At 39.2% G+C, this 19,563-nt stretch overlaps 1 protein-coding gene across 1 annotated transcript in view; it reads left to right on the forward strand.

Annotated features, from left to right (window-relative positions):
- The first annotated feature begins 1,382 nt into the window (after positions 1 to 1,382).
- The window catches only part of Adgrg4 (adhesion G protein-coupled receptor G4), a 129,952-nt gene continuing 111,771 nt past the window's right edge, over positions 1,383 to 19,563 (forward strand). Inside the window, exon 1 of the mRNA XM_087601038.1 lies at positions 1,383 to 1,969. Within this exon, the coding sequence (XP_087457164.1) occupies positions 1,429 to 1,969 (541 nt within the window). The 5' untranslated portion in view covers positions 1,383 to 1,428. The remainder of the gene's footprint in view (positions 1,970 to 19,563) is intronic.

The following is a 19,563-nucleotide window of genomic DNA, read 5'->3' on the forward strand; positions in this document are numbered from 1 at the left end:
CCAGGCAATTTGGAGGGTCTTAAGCCCATGCCTATAGTGACACACCTACTTCAAAAGGCCATAACTCATAATAGTGCCACTCCCTGGGCCAAGCATATAAAACCATCACAACTGGACCCATTAACATTCTATCACAGGGCTCATAAGACCTCCCTCTTCCCAGAGTAGTTATAGACTATTAAAAGTTATACAGAGAGTGAGTTGAATTCCTCAGTGGTATAGACACTGGTGCATTGTCCTCACTTGAATAAATATATCCCATGTACTCATGCACACAATCCTTATTAAATGGAGTGGATTTGCAGAAAATAGACAGGAAAGTAGGGAAGGAACTGAGGATAAAAAAGATTTGGTGGGAGGGGGAAGTAGATAAGAGAGGATAATGGAAACTTAGAACAAGGAACCATTATAGAAGAATAAATAAAAAAGAGTACCATTGAGATGTTTAAGCGATGTTTGGGGAGACTCTGTGAATGCCATCTCACTTAGTCTTCGAATATTCTCAAAGACCTTGAAGGTAGGGGTTATCTGGTATGGATTCTAATGTAAATAAGTGGTGGCTCCTTCTGGAGGCAGATGCATAAATAACCCTTTTCATTCCAAATCTTCATTTTTCCCAAGCAAACACTGAGGCCAAGTTCAGAAAGCTGATGAATGCCAGAGCCAGACCTCCCATGCTGTTTGTAACTGGTTCTGTGGATTCCTTGAGGTCTTTAAGTCTATGTGGGCCTCAGAAAGGATATGCAAGGATGCCATTGGGTCGAGCTATGTCTACTATTCCTGAGGCCCAGCAGACACCCCAGAGCTTCTGTGTTGTCCAGTTATGCAGGCTGCAATCCTTTGTCAGGGCTGCTCAGTGAGAAGCAGTCTCCAGAGGCAGAAGCAATCTGTAATTTGGCCCAGAAAAAGGCATCTGAGAAACAAGTTGCTATTGCATCATGAATGTAATAAGGCAGTTAGGTGGGTGGAAATAATTCTCTTTTGATTATATGCATGAGGATTGTGAGCAAATTTGAAGTCTGGGCTGCCTTCCCTCAGTCTTCTCCTACCACTAGCCATTTACTATCAACTATGTCTTCAAATCGTTCAGCTGGTGTGTGCTTGGGGGACACTAAGCTAACTTTTCTTATTAGCCCAAGCAAATATAATTAGGGAGAAATTCTCCTGCCAAAGAATCACACGTCAATGTCAATGTCAAATAGAGATGATTTTTGTGTATCTACCATTTCCTTATTTGCATCAAGACTGACTCATAATTTTATTGTACAATTTGACTATACTGCCAAAGATGATAGAAAAAAATTAACTGAAATTTCATTTGTTTTCTCTTTTTCTTTTCTCCAAATTTGGACAGATTCACTTTCACTGAAAGGAAAAAGGCTGGATTTTTATGGAGAATGCGAGACATATGTCAGCCTGGCCAACACCATGCCAGAACTCAGCCGACTCACAGCATGTATTGATCTGATATTGATGACTAACAGCTCACATTACTGGATGGCCTTCTTCTATATTACTAATAACACTCTCCTGGGCAGAGAAGATATAGACCTTGGACTTGCAGGAGACCATCAGCAGCTGATACTGTACAACCTTGGCAAGACCTTTTATGTCAGTTATCGCCTGATTCCGTTTCATTGGCATACCCTCTGCTTGGTATGGGATGGTGTGAAGGGCAGATTAGAGCTCTTCCGGAACAAGGAAAGGATACTTGCAATAATGGATCAGCCACACAGTTTGTCTCCAAATGGGACATTGGTCTTGGGGCACTTTCGGAGGAATGGAGAGGGCCAGATTAAAACTGTGGTACCTCGCTTTACAAGCAGCCTCTATTACTTTCAGCTTTGGGACCGCATCCTGGAAAATGAGGAGTTTATGACATGTTTATATGGAAATGTAGTTAGTTGGGAAGATGATGTTTGGCTCATCCACAAGATAAGTCCAACTGTTGATAGGAGACCGCGCTGCTGTGAGTAACTTCACTTTTTTTTTTCCTCAGCGAGAGTAGAATTGGTATATCACAGCTCTGCTCACAAACAAGGCTAAAATTATCCATTCCTAGATCAAGGCTCTGCCTTCCTCCAAGGTGCCCAAGGTTCCCATCATTTTGCCACCTGCTTTTTGATGTAGAGGAAAAAACTTGTTTTCTTTTCCCTTTTGTTTTAATACAACTTCAAACTCATAGGCAATATATAAGAACAAGAAAATGTATAGATTAATTTCCCACACTTGTTAATGGTTAACCCTTTCCACTCACAGGCTTTGTCATTCTCCCCGTCCTCATCTTGGTCCTTAATTTTCCTGCTATGCACTTTCTCCTCTCTCTTTCTCTGCATCTCTCTGTCTGTAACACACATGCACTCACATGCATATGCACACACACACCCTCCATATCATACCCTTTATTTGTTTTTGAGTCATTTGATCATATGAAGAAAGCATAATTCCTAATTATTACCATTTGTCTCAGAGTGTGCTCCCCAAGGATAAGGAATTGTCTTAACCATATCACAATGGACAAAATAAAAAACTTGAACATGGCTACAACATTAAATTCCTAGCTGATCTTAAAAATTTAGTCAATCATCTTAATTTCCCTTGTAACTATGCTTTTTGCTTGGCATAAGATTTGTTTTACAGCCATTCATTGCATCTAGCTACCAAGTCTATTTAGATCCCCAGTCTTTCCCCCCTTTTAAAAACCTAGGCATTTCTGTTGTGTAGTCCAGTTGTTTTGTAGATCATGTATTAGTTTGGATTTGTTACTTCTTTGGTAACTAGATTCTCGCTGTGCATTTTTGGTAAGAATACTGCCTTCAGATTTTGTCTCTGGAAATGGATTGTCTTTTTCCTCTTCAATTATTAATTTCTATGGAGGTGCTTGGAGACAATGTAAATGCCCTCTAATTTAGCTTCCACCCAATAGTTTTACATTATAATCATGGCTCTTGCTTAGATCACTCACAACTAGGATGGTGGTAAAATGATGATGGTAAAGTTTCACATTAGCTTCTGTTTATTCCATTTAAGGGAGACTTCTTCCAAATTATTTAACTAATTCATGTTTATTTATGTAGGCATGGAATTATAGATTCAAGTTTTATTCACTAGGTTTTCACCTGTTAGCATTGTTTATTTTGATATGACAATTGGTCCATATTTGGCCAGTGGGAACCCTTCAATCTGGCTCCTGTACCTTTGACACATTTCATCATTCTTTGCACATTTTCTGGCCTTCTGGGAAAAGAAGAATACTGCAGGTTCATTTTGTATTTTTTTGTGTGTGTTCAGCCTAAGAATTAGTCATTTTGCCAAGGAGTCTTGGTTCCTTTTGGTGAAGACATGTATATATATATACATATATGTATATATGTATATATATATAAATTGTGTACGTGTGATTGTGATAATTTATTATTTTGTTGGTTTAATGATGTTAATCAAAGTCTTCTTGGATATATATATATATATATATATATTTTCTCGATACAATGTCATTTTCCTTTCAGTTTTCATCATGACCAATAGCCTGAAGTATAGATAATCAGTGACAATAGAATTTTCCACATTTCTTGAAATGTGTGTGTTTTGTTCTTTTGATTTTGGGGGCCAGTTACAGAAAGAATGGTACCTAGGTCTAAACCCAGTAATGTTCTCACATGTTGTGGGGATATTATTTCCCCAGTAGTCTGGGTACTAATTGGGTTAAAGACAGAAACACATTGCACTGGGGTTCTCTTTCTTTGACACTAGTGTAGAAGAATAGAAAAAGTTGAAGACATTGATTTCGTTCTCATTGTTGGTCTACCTCTTTTTTGAGGCTTTCCAAATATAGGAGACTAGTTCTAGCTGACTCTAATGACAAAACTGAGTTAGACAGTGAGAAATCATGCCTGAATAGCCTATGCAATGTAGTTTAAAGTAATGTTACCTTTGTTCTAAGGAACCAGAAGTCTAGCCCTTAGAAACACACAAACTTTACAGCAGCCTTTGAACATAATTGAGCCTTCCCCTCCCTCACCATATGGCTGATAAGTAACAAAGTCTAATTGCTGGTAAGGTTCTGTACAACCCCCATTTATTTTTCTTTCCTGTATAGCTTTTAATATGCACCCCACAATCTTGAGCTGATTGAGTCCTAGTGGATAAAATATTCCAACATAATAAACAGAAGAAAAACATTACTGAAAATGACAATTAAGCAAGAGTAGAACATGTTCTCTCTACTATTCATGATTTTACAAGTGTTCTTTTTAAACCTTTGAATAGAAGGTCCTAAGCTGAGGGCCAGAGTAGCCTAGACTGAGTTGAAAAGGCCCTTGAGGTCCTCTAAAGCAGATTTTTCCCTTGAAGACGGGGGCTCTAGTTTCGAATCCATTTTAATAATATTGGCTGCTGCCCTTTACTAAGTTCTTATCAAGGACAGGATATTTTAAAGATGAGAAAAGAGAGGTTACAAGCATTTTCTAAGGTCACCAGTCATGTAAGTGGTGAAGCTGGCATTTGTAGAGAACTGTGTCTATTCACAAGATCCATGTATCTTTCATTCTTACACTATGCAGGGCTGTCTAAGGCAGTGGTTATCAACTTTCCTCATGCTGTGACCCCTTAATAGAGTCATCATATTGTGGTGGCACAACCAAAACATTATTTAATTGCTACCTCCTAACTGTAATTTTGGTGGTTATGAAATAATACAATGCAATTATTTGTGTTTTCTAGTGGTCTTACATGACCCTGTGAAAAGGTCGTTTGACACTTCCCAAGGGGTTGTGATCACTGGTTTAAGGAGGCTATGACACCCTCTTACAAACTTATATGGTCTTAGGGGCTTCCTTTATAGGGAATTTCTGGTGCCAATAACCCACCTGTGGGAATTAGGCAAGCAGCTCGAGTCACTGCCATCCTCATTAGTAAAGGCAGAGTAATAGAATAAAATGTCTATTTCTCTTTTGACTGTATGACAGCTAGGAAAATGGTGGATAAGTATGAGTGATTACAACATGCCTAGCCTTAGCTTTTGTCTAATAAATTGCTATTTATGGTCCATAGAAGGATTATGACCCTTAAAAATAAATTTTAATGAGCTTATTACTAGGTTACAAATCTCAATAAATCTATTTACACATAAAATATATACATATATATTTATATTCATGAGGACAAGGCTTTGAGAGAACATGTAACAGAAACCACGAACTCTATCTGGGTTTAAAGAACAAGTATTCATGACAGTTGAAGATAACTCAGGAATATTTAAACAGCATGGTGATATATGTATATGGTTTACCAGTACAGATTGGTGATATTTCAATTTCAGAAAATGTGGAGTTCCCTGATTATTTTGGGGGTATAGGCTGAAGGATATAGTAAAGGCCCACAAATTCAAATCATCTGATGAACCTTTTGCTTCTAGTTTTTTTTTCCTTTCACCAAAGTTCCATGATTTTTAAAAAAGTAATAAGTGGTGACAGAAATCCTTGAAGCAACTATAAGCACCAACGAGAAACTTCAGTTCTCTTAATTCCCATCCAGACACATGACGTAAAAAAGAATCTGTTCTAAAGTGTGAATATATGAAGACAACGAGTCTTCCAAAGATATAGAAATCAAATTCATCTTAGTTATGTATTTGAGAATCTCCTCTATTGAACAGAATGAAATTATATGAATTGAGTCCATCGTGGGAAATGTACAGTCTATTAAAGGCAGAGTAGTCCTCCATCTGTGGAGGCATTGATTTGTTGAGCTTTATCAATTGGTAGAATGTTCCATGTGCCCTGGATTACTTTATGAACTGTCCGTTCTTGAGAATATGCAGAGATGGATTGTATTGTCCATGCACTTTCTAAAGGCCTTTGTTTGCCTCACATTAATCCCTCTATCCAATTATCAGTTATCATACGGACAATTTTGTGGTGATGGGCTCTGCTGCTAAGAGGCAATTTGGTCTTGCCCTTGTACATCAATTCTGTCTGCTATCCCTTTACATCAGGAAAGATAAGCATGAAGAGTTTGTAGTTCACTTTGACCTCCCTTATTGGTATTCTCCTGTACAGGGTAACATTCTATAGATTTCCAGATGGAGTCTGTAGCCTGTCTCTCTCACACAAGATTCATTTTTCTCATTTCCTTACTTGAAAACTGAAATCAAGCACAATTTTGGCCAGCTTCTTATTATTCCAAGATACTCATTTTGGATTTTCATACCTCATGGGTAAATCTGTTTGTGGCAGTTTCTGGTCACCATTAGTTCTCACAAATCTAATCAACACCTTGAATTATATTTACAGAGGTCGTGATTGAAAAAAAAAGCCAGATGCAGTGTGTGAGTTAGAACAACACACAGATTTAATATGAGTTGATATATCCAAATCACAACCAGAATTTGGTATCTTACTAAATGTTCTACTTAATATTCTGTTGGCAGGTACATCTGCCACAAAATGCCTCATAAATATTCAGCTACTCTATACCTCTGGTCTCCAGCTCCAAATGATTATACTAACACAATTTAATCCAGAGTGAAAGAGCAAATGACAATTAAGTCCATGGGCCCCTGTGAATTTGCGTGGATTATCCGTACCTTAACATACAGTGAGGCTCATGGACATAATGTATGAAGTGCTCGCTTATTTATAAAAAGAATCAGAATGAGGGTGAAAAACTAGGGAGGCTGGATCCCATGGATTTTGGGGTCCTTGCAGTATGAGGATATTTGATATCACTATACTACCTGGGCAATATGAAACTTCATATTTGCTCTGTATTTAGAAATTATTTATTTGTTTATTTATTTTATGTGAATGCCAGTTTTGCTTGAATGCATTTCTGTTACTATGTGCATGCCTAGTGACCAAGGAGGGCTGACGAGGGCGTTGGATCCCCTGGTAGAGTTACAGATGGTTGGGAGCAGCCATGCGGATACTGGTAATTGAACCTGGGTGCTCTAATCCATGGAGCCATCTTCCCAACCCTACACTTTGCTTTATTTTTCACCAAAACTTTTAATGAAAGACTTGTAGATTGCAGTGCAGCTGGAGATCCCTGGTGTGCCTTGTTGCTTACCTTAATGGCTACAATATCTAAGACTTCAATATAAGAAAAGGGATACTGATGTTGCTCTAATGGATCGGTATGTTTCCGAATTCTCTAGTTACACAGTACATATTTATGTGTGCTTTGCTATACTCACCATTAGAGTCAAATTTGAGTAGTTTTTTTTTAAAGACTGGTTTATTTTATGTATGTGAGTACACTGTAGCTGTCTTCAGACACACCAGAAGAGGGCATCAGATCCCATTACAGATGGTTGTGAGCCACCATGTGGTTGTTGAGACTTGAACTCAGGACCTCTGGAAGAGCGGTCAGTGCTCTTAACCACTGAGCCATTTCTCCAGCCCCAAATTTGAGTAGTTTTATACTATACACCTTTCTCATGCCGAACTTTTAATAACTGTACCCAGCTCCTGTCTATCCTTGACCACCACACATATTTTTCTCAAGTCTCTGTCATTTGATAATGATGTCCTATATTTATAATTTTTTGTCATCTTCAAAACATAAAAAATATGGGGCTTGAGAGATGACTCAGCTCTTAAGAGACAGGGCTGCTCTTATATAGGACCTAGGTTTTGTTCCCAGCACTCACCTCGTAGCTCAATAATTATCTGTAACTCCAGTTATGGGGAATCCATTGCCCTCTTCTCACCTGCGAGGGTAGTGGGTATGCATGCAGTGCACAGACATTCATGCAGACAAAGCACCCATACACAGAAATAAATTAAGACATAAAAATAAAAATACTTATGAATGCAATTCTGCAGCATGTGGCCTTTAAAGTGTGACCTCCCCCAACCACAGGCTCTCTGTGGAGTATGTGGTTATGTGTATTCACAGTTTGCATCTTCTTTGTAGATGGTGCGGATGGTTCACAGATGTTCTCCTAACCTTTGAACTTGTGGAGAATACCTGGACTGATTCCAATTTGGGATATTATAAAAATGTTCTGGGTGTTTTGTATAGGGTTTGTATAAATCAAAACTTTTGTTCCTCTGTGGTTAAGTGCTTACTGCGGCTTGTGGACCATATGGAAGTTACAGGTTTACTTTTATAAAGAACCGGTGTACAGGTGGACATTCATTCCTACCCACAATGGCCGAGTAACCCAGTTTCTCTGCATCCTTGACAGCATTTTGTGCTGCCTATATGAATCATGTTTGTAAATGTGTAGTGATATTTCATATAGCATGCTTTTCTTTCAGGGGTGGAATCTAGAAAATGGTCCAAATGAAAATAGAAGTTGGCTATTAGAGAGGAAGAGCAGGCCCAGAAAGAGGTGGGGTAGGGTCATGTAATAAAGGGGCAAATATGATTAACATACACTATATGCATGCATAAAAATGCTATGATGAAAGCCATTACTTTGTACATTTTTGGCAATAAAATTAAAGAAACATCTTTGTCAAATAGTTCCAACATCTGATTCCTCTTGATGTTAGTATGACTGTCTTTTTCCTCATTCTTTTTTTTTATTGGATATATGTCTTTATTTGCATTTCAAACATTATTCCCTTCCCTGGTTTCCTGTCCATAAGCCCCCCCATATTCTCCTACACTGGGGGGTCTGAGCTTGGCAGGACCAAGAGCTTCCCCTTCCACTGGTGCCCAACAAGGCTATTTCTGCTACAAATGCAGTTGGAGCCCAGGGTCAGTCCATGTATAGTCTTTTGGTAGTGGTTTAGTCCCTGGAAGCTCTGGTTGGTTGGCATTGTTGTTCTTATGGGGTTGCAAGCTCCTTCAGCTCTTTCAATCCTTCCTCTAATTCCCCAAGGGGGTGTGTGTCCCATTCTCAGTTCTGCTAGCATTGACCTCTGTATTTGACATGCTCTGGTTGTGTCTCTCAGGAGAGATCTATATCCGGTCCCTTTCAGCATGCATTTCTTAGCTTCATCAATTTTATCTAGTTTTGATGGCTTTATATGTATGGGCCACATGTGGGGCAGGCTGTGAATGGCCGTTCTTTCAGCCTCTGTTCTAAACTTTGCCTCAATGTCCCCTCCTATGAATATTTTTGTTCCCCCTTTTAAGAAGGAGTGGAAGCATCCACACTTTGGTCATCCTTCTTCTTGAGCTTCTTTTTCCTCTAATTGGGTTCTAATTGGGTTTGTGTCCTGGATGTTTTGTTAACGTGTGGAGAGTCTAGGTCTTATTAAAATTTTTAATTTCATCAGGTAGTTCTTTAGCACACAAGCCTTAATCTACCTTTGCGTGCTATACTTCTAACTACGAATTGACTTTTTGAGTCTCTGCAGTGTTACTTTGTCTTACATTGTTTATTATGTGACTCAGTGGCTCCCATTGGTCCTTGGTGGTGCTGCCTGTTCGAGAAACATAAACGATTCTCCTCAGGAAGGGCATCCAGATTATCTCAGAGTGGGGCTGGGTGGTGCTATGATTTATTGGTGATGTCTCATGATTTAGCTTTTCCTGTGTCTCTGAGAAAAACGAAGCCTTCCATCAAGCTCCCTGGGCTATGCCACCTGCTGCTCCCGGGTCTCTATTGCTTGTCTCTGAGTGGGGAGAAAAAATGTATGGGCTACAGAGACAAAGAGTCTCAGAGCACTTGGAGCGATTGGCTCCATTGTTCCTCTCTTTTTGGGTTTGTGTTTCTCTATGGGTACAGACACTCTTGGGGCAATGGGAGAAAAGGTCTTCCCAGATCACGTGCTATTAAACAAGTGCTTACTGGCGAGTCAAGGGAACTCAGTCCTGACAGGAGCAGAGAGCTGTTTTTTGGCTGCTTATTTGGATGCCCAGTTACTTTCCTCTGCCGATGGTGTCGGGCTTGCAGAATTTTGATAGAGAGTCTCCTATTTGGTCCAGAACGAGAATAAACCTACCTGGACTATATTCTGTTGCTAAAAAAACTATTGGAACCATGTAACTGCATTATCTACTTAAAATATTGCAAAAACGGAGCTTTTAGCAACAAGGGAAAAAAAGACCACTTGTTTGTCTAATGATGAATTGGTAGGTGCTGACCAGGCTTGCTTTCTTAAATCTTAGTCCAAATGCCTCCTAATTATTGTTGTAGTTGTATGTTCCTAATGCTGTGGCCCTTTAATACAGTTCCTCATATTGTAGTGACCCTCAACCATAAAATTATTTCATTGCTACTTAATAACTCTAATTTTTCTATGGTTATGAATTGTAATGTAAATGTCTGATATGCAGGATATCTGATATGTGACCCCTGTGAATGGGGCCGTTTGATTCCCCAAAGGACTTGTAGTTGTACTTAGTGGTGAGGTGCAGGGGAAAGCGATTCTACGTCATCTTGTTCAGTTGAGAAATGTGCCTTTCCTTTAATACCAGTTGTCAGGAAGTAGAAGTTCATGTGTGTGTGTGTGTGTGTGTGTGTGTGTGTGTGTGTGTGTGGACAGCATGTACCAAAATGAGGGATCTGACATGGTTAGCATTGTAGCTGCTTCAATCACTTGCGAAATTTTATTTCTGAGCAGGACACCCATTATATTCAATGGCGATAAGTATACCATTTAGAGGCCATAAGAAAAAATCTTTACCACAAGGAGAAAAGAGACAGACTTGATGAAGTGGAAGTCCTGTAAATTTAACATCTCTGGAATGATGGCTATAGAGAAAGTCTGCACTGCTTAATTTAATAAAACACAAAGTACACGTGGATTAGGAGCACCAATGAAATTATCGAAGCGGTTTATGTTCACAATCAGCTCATATTACACGCTAATGACCCTGAACACATTCGATAACCCATTGTCACAGATTGCTAGACTTAGCAGTTGAAAATACCAGAGATTGTCTAGGGAATAACACTTCTTATATTGCTCTATTTTAACCATGGAAGTTTGTGTTCGTATATGTCAGAAAAATCTCCCAAAATCTCCCATTCAATCTTTTTGATGTGAAATCCACCCCCTACCCAGGATGACTGCTATATCAATCCTCCATTCTTAACAGAGTCCTGTTTTAAACAGCTATTGATATTTGATTGGTTTCTATGGGAGATACGAACAAGTTTAAGGTGGATATTGTTCCAGGGAATGGCTGTAATTTGAGCTCCCCATTGGCTTTCAATTCCTGGGCTAGCAAGTTCACTGTAATGTTTTAGTTTAGCAGTGTGATTCCCTCCTTTGAAATGTATATCTTCAGCTATTTGGATGATTGCTGTTTTTTGTCCTTTTCAGCATTCTAGAACTTAGCTTCTTAGTATCGGTGGTTGTTTCTCCTTGGTTATTTTGAATACAATCTTTGTATTTCTTTCTCTTGGCTTTGAAATATTTGGGGGGCACGCATTTAGGGGTGCTAGTGTATCCTTCCTCTTTCTCTGTCTCTCTGATCTTTTCTTCTCCCAGTATTTTCATCTTTTATTATATATGTATAGATGCATATAGTTTTTGTATCTATAAAGAATTCTAGGACTCACAAATGAGAGAAAAGGTGTTGTATTTGTCTTTCCTTGCCTTACTTATTTCCTTTAATACGATGGTCTCTGGTTGCATTCATTTGTCTGCAAAGGACATAATCCTTCGTTAAGGATAAATAGAACTCCATTCTGCACATATAGGATGTTTTCTTTATTCATCCATCACTTGGCAGGCACTTAGCCTCATTCCACAGCTTTGCTATTATAAATAGTGCTATGGTGAACAGGGGTGTGCAGATGTATCTGTGGTATGCTGACTCGGATTCTTTCACGTAATACATAGGCATGGCAGAGCTGGTACATATTTTTTTAGCTTTTTTTATTGGGTATTTCTTTATTTACAATTCAAATGTTGTCCCAGTTTCCTGTCCATATTCCCCCCTTCTTCTATAAGGGTGTTCCCCTCCACATCTAGCTCCTTCCTGCCCCCCACCCAACATTCCCCTACACTGGGGGTCTAGCCTTGGCAGGACCAAGGGCTTCTCCTTCCATTGGGCCAACAGGGCCATCCTCTGCTACCTATGAGGTTGGAGCCCAGGGTCAGTCCATGTATAGTCTTTAGGTAGTGGTTTATTTCCTGGGAGCTCTGGTTGGTTGGTATTGTTGCTCTTATGGGGTTGTAAACCCCTTCAGTTTCTTCAATCCTTTCTCTAATCCTCCAACAGGGTCCCGTTCTCAGTTCAATGGTTTGCTGCTAGCATTCATCTATGTATTTGACATGCTCCAGATGTGTCTCTCAGGAGAGATCTATATCTGGTTCCTGTCAGCATGCACTTCTTAGCTTCATCCATCTTACCTAGTTTGGGTGGATATATATATATATATATATATATATATATATATATATATATATATATATATATATATATATGGGCCACATGTGGGGCAGGCTCTGAATGGCCGTTCCTTGAGTCTCTGCTCTAAACTTTGCTTTCATATCCTCTCCTATGAATATTTTTGTTCCCCCTTTTAAGAAGGAGTGAATCATCCACACTTTGGTCATCCTTTTTTGAGCTTCATGTGACTGTGGATTGTATCTTGGGTAATTCAAGCTTTTGGGCTAATATCCACTTATCAGTGAGTGCATACCATGTGTGTTTTTCTGTGATTGGGTTACCTCACTCAGGATCATATTTTCTAGTTCAATCCATTTGCCTGTGAATTTCATGAAGTCATTGTTTTTGATAGCTGAGTAGTATGCCATTGTGTAGATGTACCACATTTTTTGTATCCATTCCTCTGTTGAAGGGCATCTGGGTTCTTTCCAGCTTCTGGCTATTATAAATAAGGCTTCTATGAACATAGTGGAGCATGGGTCTTTGTTGTATGTTGGAGCATCTTTTGGGTATATGCCCAAGAGAGGAATAGCTGGGTCCTCAGGTAGTTCAATGTCCAATTTTCTGAGGAACCTCCAGACTGATTTCCAGAATGGTTGTACCAGTCTGTAATCTCACTAACAATGGAGGAGTGTTCCTCTTTCTCCACATCCTCGCCAGTATCTGCTGTCGCCTGAGTTTTTGAGCTTAACCATTCTGACTGGTGTGAGGTGAAATCTCAGGGTTGTTTTGATTTGCATTTCCCTTATGACTAAAGATGTTGAACATTTCTTTAGGTACTTCTTAGCCATTCGGCATTCCTTAGCTGAGAATTCTTTGCTTACCTCTGAAACCCATTTTTAATAGGGTTATTTGTCTCCATGCAGTCTAACTTCTTGAGTTCTTTTTATATTTTGGATATTAGCCCTTTATTTGATGTAGAATTGGTAAAGAACTTTCCCCAATCTGTTGGTTACTGTTTTGTCCTAACAACAGTGTCCTTTACCTTACAGAAGCTTTAACATTTTATGAGATCCCATTTGTCAATTCTTGATCTTAGAGCATAAGCCATTGGTGTTTTGTTCAGAAAATTTTCCTCAGTGCCCATGTGATTGAGACTCTTCCCCACTTTTTCTTCTATTAGTTTGAGTGTATCTGGTTTGATGTGGAGGTCCTTGATCCACTTGGACTTAAGCTTTGTACAGGGTGATAAGAGTGGATCGATTTGCATTCTTCTACATGCTGACCTCCAGTTGAACCAGCACCATTTGCTGAAAATGCTATCTTTTTTTCCATTGGATGATTTTAGCTCCTTTGTCAAAGATCAAGTGACTATAGTTGTGTGGGTTCATTTCTGGGTCTTCAGTTCTATTCCACTGGTCTCTTTGCCTGTCTCTCTACCAATACCATGCAGATTTTATCACTATTGCTCTGTAATACTGCTTGAGTTCAGGGATAGTGATTCCCCCAGAAGTCCTTTTATTGTTGAGGATTGTTTTCACTATCCTGGGATTTTTGTTATTCCAAATGAATTTGCAAATTGCTCTTTCTAACTCTATGAAGAATTGAGTTGGAATTTTGATGGGGATTGCATTGAATCTGTAGATTGATTTTGGCAAGGTAGCCATTTTTACTATATTAATCCTGCCAATCCATGAGCATGGGAGTTCTTTCCATCTTCTGAGATCTTCTTCAATTTCCTTCTTCACAGACTTGAAGTTCTTGTCATACAGATCTTTTACTTGCTTGGTCAGAGTCACACCAAGATATTTTATATTATTTGGAACTATTGTGAAGGGTGTCATTTCTCTAATTTCTTTCTCAGGTTGTTTATACATTGAGTAGAGTAAGGCTACTGATTTCTTTGAGTTAATTTTATACCCCAGCCATTTTGCTGAAGGTTTTTTTTTTTTCAGGGTTTTTTTTTCATTTTTTTTTTATTAACTTGAGTATTTCTTTTTTTTTTTTTATTAACTTGAGTATTTCTTATATACATTTCGAGTGTTATTCCCTTTCCCGGTTTCCGGGCAAACATCCCCCTCCCCCCTCCCCTTCCTTATGGGTGTTCCCCTCCCAACCCTCCCCCCATTGCCGCCCTCCCCCCATAGACTAGTTCACTGGGGGTTCAGTCTTAGCAGGACCCAGGGCTTCCCCTTCCACTGGTGCTCTTACTAGGATATTCATTGCTACCTATGGGGTCAGAGTCCAGGGTCAGTCCATGTATAGTCTTTAGGTAGTGGCTTAGTCCCTGGAAGCTCTGGTTGCTTGGCATTGTTGTACTTTTGGGGTCTCGAGCCCCTTCAAGCTCTTCCAGTTCTTTCTCTGATTCCTTCAATAGGGGACCTATTCTCAGTTCAGTGGTTTGCTGCTGGCATTCGCCTCTGTATTTGCTGTATTCTGGCTGTGTCTCTCAGGAGCGATCTACATCCGGCTCCTGTCGGTCTGCACTTCTTTGCTTCATCCATCTTGTCTAATTGGGTGGCTGTATATGTATGGGCCACATGTGGGGCAGGCTCTGAATGGGTGTTCCTTAAGCCTCTGTTTTAATCTTTGCCTCTCCCTTCCCAGCCAAGGGTATTCTTTTTCCTCATTTAAAGAAGGAGTGAAGCATTCACATTTTGATCATCCGTCTTGAGTTTCGTTTGTTCTAGGGATCTAGGGTAATTCAAGCATTTGGGCTAATAGCCACTTATCAATGAGTGCATACCATGTATGTCTTTCTGTGATTGGGTTAGCTCACTCAGGATGATATTTTCCAGTTCCAACCATTTGCCTACGAATTTCATAAACTCGTTGTTTTTGATAGCTGAGTAATATTCCATTGTGTAGATGTACCACAGTTTCTGTATCCATTCCTCTGTTGAAGGGCATCTGGGTTCTTTCCATTTTCTGGCTATTATAAATAAGGCTGCGATGAACATAGTGGAGCACGTGTCTCTTTTATATGTTGAGGCATCTTTTGGGTATATGCCCAAGAGAGGTATAGCTGGATCCTCAGGCAGTTCAATGTCCAATTTTCTGAGGAACCTCCAGACTGATTTCCAGAATGGTTTTACCAGTCTGCAATCCCACCAACAATGGAGGAGTGTTCCTCTTTCTCCACATCCTCGCCAACATCTGCTGTCACCTGAGTTTTTGATCTTAGCCATTCTCACTGGCGTGAGGTGAAATCTCAGGGTTGTTTTGATTTGCATTTCCCTTATGACTAAAGATGTTGAACATTTCTTTAGGTGTTTCTCAGCCATTCGGCATTCCTCAGCTGTGAATTCTTTGTTTAGCTCTGAACCCCATTTTTTATAGGGTTATTTGTTTCCCTGCGGTCTAACTTCTTGAGTTCTTTGTATATTTTGGATATAAGGCCTCTATCTGTTGTAGGATTGGTAAAGATCTTTTCCCAATCTGTTGGTTGCCGTTTTGTCCAAACCACAGTGTCCTTTGCCTTACAGAAGCTTTGCAGTTTTATGAGATCCCATTTGTCGATTCTTGATCTTAGAGCATAAGCCATTGGTGTTTTGTTCAGGAAATTTTTTCCAGTGCCCATGTGTTCCAGATGTTTCCCTAGTTTTTCTTCTATTAGTTTGAGTGTGTCTGGTTTGATGTGGAGGTCCTTGATCCACTTGGACTTAAGCTTCGTACAGGGTGATAAGCATGGATCGATCTGCATTCTTCTACATGTTGCCCTCCAGTTGAACCAGCACCATTTGCTGAAAATGCTATCTTTTTTCCATTGGATGGTTTTGGCTCCTTTGTCAAAAATCAAGTGACCATAGGTGTGTGGGTTCATTTCTGGGTCTTCAATTCTATTCCATTGGTCTATCTGTCTGTCTCTGTACCAATACCATGCAGTTTTTATCACTATTGCTCTGTAATACTGCTTGAGTTCAGGGATAGTGATTCCCCCTGAAGTCCTTTTATTGTTGAGGATAGCTTTAGCTATCCTGGGTTTTTTGTTATTCCAGATGAATTTGCAAATTGTACTGTCTAACTCTTTGAAGAATTGGATTGGTATTTTGATGGGGATTGCATTGAATCTGTAGATTGCTTTTGGTAAAATGGCCATTTTTACTATATTAATCCTGCCAATCCATGAGCATGGGAGATCTTTCCATCTTCTGAGGTCTTCTTCAATTTCTTTCCTCAGTGTCTTGAAGTTCTTATTGTACAGATCTTTTACTTGCTTGGTTAAAGTCACACCGAGGTACTTTATATTATTTGGGTCTATTATGAAGGGTGTCGTTTCCCTAATTTCTTTCTCGGCTTGTTTCTCTTTTGTGTAGAGGAAGGCAACTGATTTATTTGAGTTAATTTTATACCCAGCCACTTTGCTGAAGTTGTTTATCAGCTTTAGTAGTTCTCTGGTGGAAGTTTTGGGATCACTTAAATATACTATCATGTCATCTGCAAATAGTGATATTTTGACCTCTTCTTTTCCGATCTGTATCCCTTTGATCTCCTTTTGTTGTCTGATTGCTCTGGCAAGAACTTCAAGAACTATATTGAATAAGTAGGGAGAGAGTGGGCATCCTTGTCTAGTCCCTGATTTTAGTGGGATTGCTTCAAGTTTCTCTCCATTTAGTTTAATGTTAGCAACTGGTTTGCTGTATATGGCTTTTACTATGTTTAGGTATGGGCCTTGAATTCCTATTCTTTCCAGGACTTTTATCATGAAGGAGTGTTGAATTTTGTCAAATGCTTTCTCAGCATCTAATGAAATGATCATGTGGTTCTGTTCTTTCAGTTTGTTTATATAATGGATCACGTTGATGGTTTTCCGTATATTAAACCATCCCTGCATGCCTGGGATGAAGCCTACTTGATCATGGTGGATGATTGTTTTGATGTGCTCTTGGATTCGGTTTGCCAGAATTTTATTGAGTATTTTTGCGTCGATATTCATAAGGGAAATTGGTCTGAAGTTCTCTTTCTTTGTTGTGTCTTTGTGTGGTTTAGGTATAAGAGTAATTGTGGCTTCGTAGAAGGAATTCGGTAGGGCTCCATCTGTTTCAATTTTGTGGAATAGTTTGGATAATATTGGTATGAGGTCTTCTATGAAGGTTTGATAGAATTCTGCACTAAACCCGTCTGGACCTGGGCTCTTTTTGGTTGGGAGACCTTTAATGACTGCTTCTATTTCCTTAGGAGTTATGGGGTTGTTTAACTGGTTTATCTGTTCCTGATTTAACTTCGATACCTGGTATCTGTCTAGGAAATTGTCCATTTCCTGAAGATTTTCAAATTTTGTTGAATATAGGTTTTTATAGTAAGATCTGATGATTTTTTGAATTTCCTCCGAATCTGTAGTTATGTCTCCCTTTTCATTTCTGATTTTGTTAATTTGGACGCAATCTCTGTGTCCTCTCGTTAGTCTGGCTAAGGGTTTATCTATCTTGTTGATTTTCTCGAAGAACCAACTTTTGGTTCTGTTGATTCTTTCTATGGTCCTTTTTGTTTCTACTTGGTTGATTTCAGCTCTGAGTTTGATTATTTCCTGCCTTCTACTCCTCCTGGGTGTATTTGCTTCTTTTTGTTCTAGAGCTTTTAGGTGTGCTGTCAAGCTGCTGACATATGCTCTTTCCTGTTTCTTTCTGCAGGCACTCAGCGCTATGAGTTTTCCTCTTAGCACAGCTTTCATTGTGTCCCATAAGTTTGAGTATGTTGTATCTTCATTTTCATTAAATTCTAAAAAGTTTTTAATTTCTTTCTTTATTTCTTCCTTGACCAGGTTATCATTGAGTAGAGCATTGTTCAATTTCCACGTATATGTGGGCATTCTTCCCTTATTGTTATTGAAGAGCAGTTTTAGGCCGTGGTGGTCCGATAGCACGCATGGGATTATTTCTATCTTTCTGTACCTGTTGAGGCCCGTTTTTTGACCAATTATATGGTCAATTTTGGAGAAAGTACCATGAGGAGCTGAGAAGAAGGTATATCCTTTTGCTTTAGGATAGAATGTTCTATAAATATCCGTTAAGTCCATTTGGCTCATGACTTCTCTTAGTCTGTCGACATCACTGTTTAATTTCTGTTTCCATGATCTGTCCATTGATGAGAGTGGGGTGTTGAAATCTCCCACTATTATTGTGTGAGGTGCAATGTGTGTTTTGAGCTTTAGTAAGGTTTCTTTTACGTATGTAGGTGCCCTTGTATTTGGGGCATAGATATTTAGGATTGAGAGTTCATCTTGGTGGATTTTTCCTTTGATGAATATGAAGTGTCCTTCCTTATCTTTTTTGATGACTTTTAGTTGGAAATTGATTTTATTTGATATTAGAATGGCTACTCCAGCTTGCTTCTTCTGACCATTTGCTTGGAAAGTTGTTTTCCAGCCTTTCACTCTGAGGTAGTGTCTGTCTTTGTCTCTGAGGTGTGTTTCCTGTAGGCAGCAGAATGCAGGGTCCTCATTGCGTATCCAGTTTGTTAATCTATGTCTTTTTATTGGGGAGTTGAGGCCATTGATATTGAGAGATATTAAGGAATAGTGATTATTGTTTCCCTTTATATTCATATTTGGATGTGAGGTTATGTTTGTGTGCTTTCATTCTCTTTGTTTTGTTGCCAAGACGATTAGTTTCTTGCTTCTTCTAGGGTATAGCTTGCCTCCTTATGTTGGGCTTTACCATTTATTATCCTTTGTAGTGCTGGATTTGTAGAAAGATATTGTGTAAATTTGGTTTTGTCATGGAATATCTTGGTTTCTCCATCAATGTTAATTGAGAGTTTTGCTGGATACAGTAACCTGGGGTGGCATTTGTGTTCTCTTAGGGTCTGTATGACATCAGTCCAGGATCTTCTGGCCTTCATAGTTTCTGGCGAGAAGTCTGGTGTGATTCTGATAGGTCGCCCTTTATATGTTACTTGACCTTTTTCCCTTACTGCTTTTAATATTCTTTCTTTATTTTGTGCGTTTGGTGTTTTGACAATTATGTGACGGGAGGTGTTTCTTTTCTGGTCCAATCTATTTGGAGTTCTGTAGGCTTCTTGTATGTTTATGGGTATCTCTTTTTTTAGGTTAGGGAAGTTTTCTTCTATGATTTTGTTGAAGATATTTACTGGTCCTTTGAGCTGGGAGTCTTCACTCTCTTCTATACCTATTATCCTTAGGTTTGATCTTCTCATTGAGTCCTGGATTTCCTGTATGTTTTGGACCAGTAGCTTTTTCCGCTTTACATTATCTTTGACAGTTGAGTCAATGATTTCTATGGAATCTTCTGCTCCTGAGATTCTCTCTTCCATCTCTTGTATTCTGTTGGTGAAGCTTGTATCTACAGCTCCTTGTCTCTT

Source organism: Rattus norvegicus, chromosome X (genome assembly GCF_021556685.1).
Source record: "Rattus norvegicus strain SHRSP/BbbUtx chromosome X, alternate assembly SHRSP_T2T, whole genome shotgun sequence".
Classification (NCBI taxonomy): Eukaryota; Metazoa; Chordata; class Mammalia; order Rodentia; family Muridae; genus Rattus; species Rattus norvegicus.